This window comes from Grammomys surdaster, unplaced genomic scaffold, assembly GCF_004785775.1.
Source record: "Grammomys surdaster isolate TR1022 unplaced genomic scaffold, NIH_TR_1.0 126531, whole genome shotgun sequence".
Lineage (NCBI taxonomy): Eukaryota > Metazoa > Chordata > Mammalia > Rodentia > Muridae > Grammomys > Grammomys surdaster.
The window spans coordinates 17,044,476-17,054,679 of record NW_021621323.1 but is presented as its reverse complement, the minus strand read 5'-3'; the positions used below and the strand labels follow the sequence as shown (position 1 = coordinate 17,054,679).

The 10,204-nt window shown below is 40.4% G+C and overlaps 1 protein-coding gene across 1 annotated transcript in view; it reads left to right on the top strand.

The window, feature by feature from the left end:
• Sec24d (SEC24 homolog D, COPII coat complex component) overlaps positions 1 to 4,809 on the top strand; it is a 95,200-nt gene extending 90,391 nt beyond the window's left edge. The window contains exons 22-23 of the mRNA XM_028760472.1: positions 1,513 to 1,602; positions 3,993 to 4,809. Coding sequence (XP_028616305.1) covers positions 1,513 to 1,602; positions 3,993 to 4,133 — 231 coding nt within the window. The 3' untranslated portion in view covers positions 4,134 to 4,809. The remainder of the gene's footprint in view (positions 1 to 1,512; positions 1,603 to 3,992) is intronic.
• The last annotated feature ends 5,395 nt before the right edge of the window (positions 4,810 to 10,204 follow it).

The window sequence follows — 10,204 nt, the reverse complement described above, 5'->3', positions numbered from 1 at the left end:
GAACATACACACAGGAACACACACAGAGATACACATATGAACACACAGACACACACACGAACATACACAGACACACAAACACTCACACACATACAGACACACATGAACACAGACACACACACATGAACACACACACAGACACACACACACACTGTTGTTCACCAGTGGCTGTTCTCTGTATGCAGTTTAGGCCCACCACTCTGCTTCCTTTTCCTGATACATCAGTGAGGTTGCTACTGCAGCACTGTGCTCCAGATGAACTAGTGAAGCCAGAGGCAGGTTCTTCTGGAGGTGAGGCCAGGAGTAGAGCCTGCATTTAGTTTTCAACTCATTTCTTCATCCTTGCTGATGAACTGCCCATTGGAGAACATTCAGAATCCTTCATAGGTATTTTGCTACATGCTAAGATTAATGAGGCACAAAATAAAAACCACACAAAACAGATTGTGTCCCCAGCCCTACCCTAAACCCTTTTCTTCTGTTAGTCATGACAAAAGAAATTGTGTGTTGATAAAGAAGTGAATACACATATCTGTTTTCAAAATATCTTAGGAAACTCAGCACTAATGTCAGAGCTAACATTGGCACAGACATCCTTGTAAGCCCTCAGTACACATGAGACCATGGGTCTCTCAGCCATAGGGCAAGAATCCTGGGCCTGGGCTTGTGTTAGCATACCTCCTCACCAGCTTTCCAAAAATGAAACAAAACTAAGACCCAAATAGGGTTACTTTACTTTTAGACTCACTTGGTACTCTGGGATATGTGTTATATACTTAATGTTATATCTTGAATAAAATGATTCACCGTAACACCATAAAATATACACAAGGGATGGAGTGTGAGCATTAGTGATGAATATTCTGCCTCCTCAGAACTATGAAATACATTGGCTGTGATTTCCCCCAAGACTTGAAGCTTTACTGTATGGGGTGCTTCCTCACCTCCCTGGTGGCTAACTCACAGGCAGAGTGTTGACTGCATCTTGGTATCTTCTCACTGAGAAGGTGGCAGCGTTAGCATCCTGTCTGTCTTACCTGAAAGAACTCCAAGTGCAACTGTGCTGTTTTACAAGCTACACAGATGTCATGGAAATAAAAAAAGGCAGAATCTCCACAAGGAATCAGCCCTCATGGTTACTTTAATGTGGGAACGCTGTAGAATTTGGTAAAAAAGGGAAAGGGACATTCTTTTCTCTCCCAATATGGCATTGAAAGAGCTTAATCACCTTCCTGAGAGATGGTCTGAAGATACCCTCTTCCTAAAATACACTGCAGCCATGACCTTTGTTTCTGAAAGAGCTAACTGGTTCATCGGTGGAAATGTATGCTGATAAAATGAGTGGTTTATAGTTTAGCTTCCCACGTTTTCAGTTTTCAGGTAAATGAACTGAGCCAGTACGCAGTCTATATGGTACATGAGGGATGCCACCTACACTCTGGTGGTCTCATATTGCTGCTTCTGTTCTAAGTGTCTCACGTTGTACTGAAATTGTGGTGCTCTTACATTTAGACATCGCTGCCAGAGGTGGGAAGTCCGCACTCTCAACAACTCAGAATGATAATGAATAACATCCAGCAAAAGAAGCCATACTCAATGAAGGTAAAATGAAAATTTCCCCTCTTCCTTCAAGTGTTATTTCTTCAGAAACCTTTTAATGCATGTTCATAGTTATATCTCATGATTAATCAAGTGATGGTGGTCTCCTTCATCACAGCTGTGGAGGCTATAACCCTACACATGCCCATTGGCAAGGAAGAGCTGAGTCAGGCCATGGAGGTTATCCTGTGCCTTATGACCCCTCCTACCAAGGAAAACCAGGCTTTTCTCTCCTTTGCTTTTCCTCCCTTACTCTAATAACCCTTGAGTTAAAGCCATTTCAACACTGGTTATAAAATAAATAGCTAGGGGTAAACTTTATTCCGATGTGTGACCAGAACGTAAGCAGCTGGAGTAGTTATCAGATGTATTACGTGGAAATGCATCTACTGGTACTTTTAGATTGCTCTGACTTTCCCAGGGTGATATCTCTATAAACAGACTGAAGCATATTAAACCTACAGAAGTCACAGCCGTAAGGAATGATGGTCTACCCGTTCCACTTGATCCTTTCATTTCCATGCCCCTCCCCATTTTACAAACTGGTGAAGGAGCCAGCTAATTTAGTCAGCATCCCACAGCTGTCTCAGGACAGACACAAGGCCAGGGCCACAGTAGGGACTCAGCAATGCCAGTTCCACAGAGGCAGCTGCATGGCACTCTATCGTGTGTTCCCAGAAAATGCTTCTCTTTTAGTCCCCGCTCTCCCGGCTCTGTGTCTGTCCCTGTGTTTAGTTAGGTCCCTTCCCGTTACCTGCCCTGAGTTCCTCCCCACTTACACTTCTTCACCACAACCAGTAACTCTTCTTTCATAAGGCAGCTTCGTCTCTGGGATTCCCTTCCCTTTCTTTTCTTTCATTCTGGAGCAAGTGGGTCACAGCAGGCATCAGTTTTATCTACCAGGCTTCCAGAGAAGTCTGTGCTGACTCTTTCTCTTTTGCTATGTAGATTTCACTTAGTAGACATACTTTACTTGGGACACCAAAATGTGCTTGGTTGGAATGCCGTAAGGAAAAAAAAAAAATTAACAAAGCACCTGGTGTCACTTAATGAGCCCAGATCTGAATTCTTCTTCTATGTCTTCCATCATCTCCTGTCTGTCTGCTGTATGAGCCTGACTCAACCTGCCCGAAGGCGATCTTGTGAATCTGTCTGTCCCTGGCTCTGTGTATGTACCTATCTAATAAAGACCTTTCCTCTCTCTTTATTGACAGCACAGAAAGTGTCACATGGGGAAGGAATGAGGGCGTCTTCAGTAGAGTTTTACAAGGAATTAAGTCTTGACTCCAACTCACCCCAGTGATGACAGTATCACTAACATTGTTTGTCAAGCAGTATCCATATGTTGCTGTCAACATTCATGATAGCTATCTTAAGACTGCTTTTAGCCTGTTTGCAAGTCTCAGCATATTATTTTATAACGTGAAGCACACATGCATTACTCATAGGTGAGAGACATGAAAAGTACAGCTAGGCAGTACCTTAGTTTGTAAAAGTTGATTACATGGAAAACCCAAGGCAGACTTGGCTGTTACCTGTTCTCTTAACAGCTATTTAAACGACAGGTTGATTGCACACCAGGATAGCAATCTGAAGTGATCTCAAGGTGTATTACTACCTGTCTGGGAGGTTCAGCAGTGAATTTAGTGAGTGATTTAGTTTCTTTCTCATATATACTCCGTTTCATCTCTATCCCTTATTCATATTCTGGCCACCACCCACCTAGACTTGCGGTCACTCCATGTCTAGTTACCTTCTTCTCACTAATGTACCTACTGCTACTTGTTGGCTCCCACATCCTCCTGTGGACCCACATCTTGTGTCCTGCAAAGGGCCCAAACTCATTATTATGGTGATTGTCTCTAATCCCTTACCACCCTTTTAAATGTCTGTAGTAGGGCTGTCTCTGTCTCTTTGCTATACAGCACACTGTGTACCAGTATGGAATGTTCTCTGACCTACCCTGTCCTTTGAGACTTAGGTGACAGTGACTGCCAGTGAGAAGCTTTTTTTCCCATAGCATTTACTTATGATAAATTTTCATGTTAATTTGACACTTAAAATTGTCTTTGGGGTTTAAATGTTAGTGTCTCTCTCGTCTCCCAAGTAACAGGCATGGAGCTGGTAAGATGGCACACACTGCTTTTTCAGAAGACTGAATTCTGTTCCCAGTACCCATATCGGGTGATTTATAACTGCCTGTAAACCACACACACACACACACACACACACACACACACACACACACACACACCTTTTAAAAACCCACAGAAACAGGCATGCTCACATCACCCAGGCCCCACACTTCTCCATGTTTGGTGGGATTGAAACAATGAGATAGCTGCACCTTCCCCACGAATCTGTTTCTAACCTGCTGTTGTCGGGTTTCCTAGCTCATCATAGTGAAACAGCGAGAGCAGCGGGAGATGGCTTTCCGACAGTTCCTGGTGGAAGATAAAGGACTCTATGGAGGATCATCTTATGTGGATTTCCTCTGCTGTGTTCACAAGGAGATCTGTCAGCTGCTTAACTGAGTGCTCTGCTCTCACTGAGGTTGCATTCCTGAGGAGACAGTCTCCAACTTGGTGCCTAATTTTCTGATGATAGTAGGCTAGTTTTAATTTCTTGATTACTTTCAGGATAGCTTGCCTGGACAGCACACAGACCTTCAGCTTTGGAGCTCAGGTGGTAAGCCTGTGGAGGTGTGGTGGTACTGTAAAGGGAATAGTCCATTACTGGCTGTCCAACTTCTAATTTTTAAAACTGACACAATTTGCATTTCATAAATACCTAGTTTACAGAACCATTTGCAGCCTCAATTTTCTTTGTGCTTGATATATAAATTATTTTTCAAACTGTATAGATTCATGGTAAAATTATCTTGGTTCCTCTCTCTTTTACCGTGAGAGGAAAAGACTTCATTTTTATCTTATACCTAATGTTTTTAAAACCCCGTGACTACATTAAACAGATTTTTTTTCAACTTAAGATCTGCACAGCAGACTTTTAAAAAGCCTGAAATCTGTCTGGTAGAACAATTTGTGTTCTCCTTTTTTCATAATTATATATTGTCTGTTTAAAATATTTTCCAGTTGTTTTGTCTATAAAATGGTATCTATATTCTTAATGGTTCTTTGTACAATTTTGATGGTTTCTACCTGTATATAATGGATCTTAACCAATATCAATAAATTACTTCATGTACTCTGGCTTACTGTGTGTGGTTTTTTGTTTTGGTTTGGTTTTTGATTTTTCGAGACAGGGTTTCTCTGTGTAGCTCTGGCTGTCCTGGAACTCACTCTGTAGACCAGGCTGGCCTTGAACTCAGAAATCCGCCTGCCTCTGCCTCCCAAGTGCTGGGATTAAAGGTGTGTGCCACCACTGCCCGGCCACTGTGTGTTTTTTTTTTTTAAAGCCAAAATTAAATTTTATTTCACATTGATAGAAACTGTGAAAAACATAACATTTTCCCACATTACAGCACACAAATTCAATGGAATATTTCTTATCCCAAATAAATCTTCACAGATAGAATAACTGAAGCAAATTTATGTTTGTCAAAGTAAAGCAAAATAGTAAATGACTGTTTGAAAATGTTTGAAATCCAGACATAAACATTTGGCTTCACTGTTAGCGTTCTATCCAGGACATACCACAGTGATCTCCGTATCAGTCAGCACCCGTTATAAAGATGCTTCTTCTTGGTCAGATGGAAAACAGCGGGAAAAGCAACTGTTCAGAAATAGCCATAATTTCTGCAACATATTCAACTATGTGGTAACAGTTATAAATATGGGTTTTATATATGTGGGTTCTAACCAGTCCTTATTACCTATAAATTAAATAATTTTCACCAGTATTTTGAACGTGTTGATGACTTAAAATCAAATAATTGTTATTTTAATGTGTGTACAGAAGAATGATTATCAAAAGTTCCTTTACTTAAGATGAAAATTTCAAATTAGTATGTAAAAATAAAACAAAAGTCTGATTGTTCATCTTGAACAGTATTTGGTTTTAAGCATAACATGTACAGAAAATGTAAACTTAAAATCTGCTATAAGATGTTTAAGAAATATTTTAAAACCAGTCACAAGTATTTCTAAACATGCCAAGATATTATTTACCCTTTAAGTTTTTTACATAAAAATAAAACCACAGAATTATTACCAGGACTGAAGATTCTGATAACTCTACAGCCTAAAGTTGGATTGAGGTGCAGTTATATGAAATATGTAAGCTTAAATAATGTTTGGTTTCTTTTCACATTACCTAGATTGGAAATACTGTATGTCTGTGTTTCAAAATGTCAAAATAATATAGTGACAGATTGTTTTTTTATGACAGAGAGGCAATAGTAGTTTTCCATGGAAAATCATAAAACTACCAATTTTTTTTCTTGAAAGGAGAAAAGTTATATAGAAGGGGAAAAAAAAGCATGGTTCCCCAATAGAAGGGCCATTAATTAAAGAGAGTAGTATTACTTTTTGACACTTAAAAGCATTACCCCTATTATTAGGGATAATGTAATATCATCTGATTAGTTTCTTAGGCATTACAGTCACGTATATATGAATACAAACATAAAAATACTGGCACGGCATGGTGACTGAACAATCATGGAGTAAAACTATAGTCTAACTCACAGAATTAAGAAGTCACATCTTTACAGCTTGTTTAGGCCTGAACACATTTTCAGAGAGCATACCAGTAATTTTCAAATGCTGTAATAAAACTCTGCTGGTGTTATCTTATTTTGCTGAATTAATTTGAGACAAAGAAGCTGGTTGCTTCACTTACTTACTATAATACTAGTATATTCTGAATGGTATAATACAAATATATGCATAGAAACTTAAAAGGTTCATACATTTCCCAAGGGAGACATCATTTAGTCTGTATCATTGGTATGCATTTTTACAATGCAAACATTAGAAGTTTTATGATCAGTCATGGGAAAAGGTTTATGGTCTACAATGATTCTGGTGAGCTTCTACTCAAGGCCTCTTAGTGACATCAACCAATTGGAGGTCGGGGCTCATCAATGAAATGCTTGACATCCATCATTTCCTGCTGACGTGAGCTGCGCATCATGCCTTCATAGATTTGGAGGTTACATTGGCTGGATTTACCAATGCTTTTAGTCTTTCAACAGTACGAGAACCAAACATTAGGGGAACTAAAGGGCACTGGAGAACAGAAATATCTCGATGAGCACTATTGATAGGCTCCTGTGAAAACAAAGCCCGAAGTGGAAGCCAGCACCTGACTGCAGTGACACCAGCCAGTTTCTGCTGTGTGGTGAGAGCAGTGTATAAGGATAAGGCACCTCCCTGAGGAAATCCTCCCAAAATAACTGTTAGAAGGAATGCCATTCTTCACATAACACCTCCCCAGATCTTCAGGCTCATGGCCATTTCTACGATTGTTCCTAGCAGCAAACTTCCTCTTGTTAGCTTCCTTTACATATGAAGACGCCTTGCCGCAGCTCAGGACTTCGTCGATGAGCACAGCATTTGTAGGTCGGTGGATGCCATGACATTGAGTCTAGCAGATGCTGACCTAGTAAAATGCACGTGTGCTGGCCGACTAGTGGGACGTTCGGATTGACTTGGAGTTAAATGACAGCCAAAGGTCCAAAAAATAAAAGTAATGGAGGCATCTGTGGCAAGCACGTTAAAAAATTTAAAGGGGTTTGCCATTAAGAGAAGTGGGGTGAAAGCAAATGTGGCCTCAGTGCAAGAGATACAAAGGGACAGAGGGACCATGCTGCAGCCCAGCAGGGTGACTAGGCACAGGACCTTGTGTCAACATGGACTCTGTACTGCTTCTACCACACTGGGGTAAGGAAGATGGTTTCTGTATGTCAGTTTCCTGCTCATTTTCCATCCCCTGTCATCCCCTCTCTCTGACACTCTACTGTCCCTGCACTCCTAATGCAGACTACCTTTCCCATTTAGGCTATCATTAAATAAAGAGAGTTAAACCACTATTCTATATTAATTTAGAAAAAGAGCAAACAAAGTTGGCTCTAAGACCTCTGGAAGATGGTAATTCAGTGAAAACTGCTTGGTCCCTTGTCGTCACAGATATTCTCTCAAGACAGAAAAAAAAAAAGCATCAGTGGGATATATAAGAGATCTTAACAGAGGTCATTAAGAATATCCTGAGGGGCTGGAGAGGTGGTTTAGAGGTTAAGAGCTCTGGCTGTTCTTGCTGAGGGCTCAGTTCCTAGCACCAATATTATGGCTTACAACCATCCATAACTCCAGTTTCAGGAAATCCTCCATGGGCACTAGGCATGCGTGTACTTGTGCAGGCAAAACACTCATACACATAAAATAATCTAAAACTAAAATACAAGTGTCTAGCTAATCAAAATGGGATGGAGGAACTATTTATCGAGCCCTTAAAGTTGAGAAAGTACACCTTTGTGTTCATAGAGTAAATGGTTAAGACTTACTACTGAGAGCTTAGACACCTGGATAATGAGCTAAGGGAAAACAGGGGCAGTTATTCAATGAAGCAGCAAGCTTCCAATTTGAAAAGAGCTCAATGAGGCAGCCACAACTGGGAACAGTCCCTTCTCATTCAGGTGCTGTCATGACCTATGTGTCAGGATGGAGTTGAAACTTAAGTGTGTTAGCTGGCTGACACATCAATGTTAACACAGAGTGTTTTATTCTGCAGAAGTCCAGCATGCTAGGGTCTCCCGTTACCAAGATAGAGACAACCAAGTGAGCTCGCAGGCCTGCATTGTTCAGAATTTTCTAACAGTTATGAATATGGTTGTATAGTATTAGGGATCAAACCCAAGGCTTCATGAATGACAGACAAGGATTCCCCACTGAGCTACATCTTCAGACCTTGGACTATTAAAGATAATCAGAAACTGTCTTGAAATGTATAAATTTATTGAATGACAGTGTCATAAGCCATTTAAGAAATTGCCTTAATCATTTAACAACATAAACGACTAGATACACTGAAAACATTTTATAACCTTTTTGTCCTCTGCTTTCAAAAAAGGTAAAGATACGTAAAGATAACTTGGTAAGGATTCGGTCACTCTTCTATGCTCTTAAGGACTGTAAATACTTGCTCTAGTGTAGGAGTCTTGGGCAGTGAGAGAAACAGGCCTACACCTCTACTCCCATTGGAGTGGTAAGTGCCTCACAGTCAAGTCACATCAACAGTGGGCAACGTCATAATCCACATCTTGTCTCATTGGTGTGTTTACCCCAAAGTAAGCCAATTCACAACATACTTTTGAGAAGGCTAGCCTGACTCCATGTCAGGCTTCAAATTAAGAACTGGGTAAGTCCAGACAAACCCAGACAAGCCAGTTACTAGGGGAAAAAAAAAAAAAAAAAAAAAACAGGCTTCAGGCAGCTAGTCAGAAACTGCCCTGCCCTCAGAACCTGCCCCACTACCTGGCCTGAGGTAAGGACAATACAACAGTTTCTAGACTTCCTCGGCTACTTCCTCAGCAAAGTTTCCAGACCTCAGCTCCCACATCCCAGTAATGGAATGTCCCTAGAGATGGAGCAAGATATACGTCACCTACCCCAGAATCCCCTAATGTGCTTTAAATCAGGCCTGTGAGCTCACTTGGTTGTCTCTCTACCTTGGTAATGGGAGATCCTAGCATGCTGGACTTCTGCAGAATAAAACATTCTATGTTTACATAATACTTGAGTCTGGGGTATCATTCTTTGGTAAATCATGAACCATTAAACTTTCAAAGGCAATGGTTTCTTTTCCAAATGACTGTTTCCCCTCCTATCTGAGCAAATTTGACCTCTCAGTATTTAGAAGTCAGAATTTGAAACAAGAATGGCATCCTTCCCCAACTAAAAGAAACTTCATGAGAAGAAAATATAAACAAAGAATGCAAACTATTGTTTGTCAGCTTCTAAAAATTAAGGTGATTTCAACTGAACATCAAACTTACCGCTTTTTTTCTGGGTGACCATTAGCTACTGATGGCAAAGAATATCCTCCTTAACTAGGTCATGAGCTCTCAATCACACACACACCCCCTTTTTTTTAAATAGAGATTCAAGGCAAAGGCATTTATTAAGGTACACTGTGTTACTCCAATTTCTTAGGAATGGAAGAAAACCATTGAAGAAAAAAAGAAGATAAATAGAAGAAAGTGAGTTGAAACAAATATTCCTGTGTTTAAAATTGAGATAAAATGTGCCTGAAACATCAATTATTCTATTATGGAACAAACTCCTGGCCTGCTTCAATTCTGCGGTATATACCTGGTTATGTATTTTACACTGTTAAACTCTCAGGGTTCTGAATCCTCTTCAAGTGTTTGGGAGAAATCTACCTCAACTAACTGTTCCTGTTGATAAGCATCTTCAGGAAAGAGGAAGATCTGTAAGACACGCACGTATTAATCATTTGAACATTCAGTCTAGTTCTAGAGAAAATGTTTACAGGAAAAAGTTGTCGACACCACGTAGACTACAGGAGCTGGTGGCTTCTCTGTGCTGCATGACCAGCAACGTTCCTATCTGAGGACGATGGAGGGCTTGGGGGCAACAGCAATATGATCATCCAGAAAATGAGTCTTCTGCTGAGGAAAGTTACG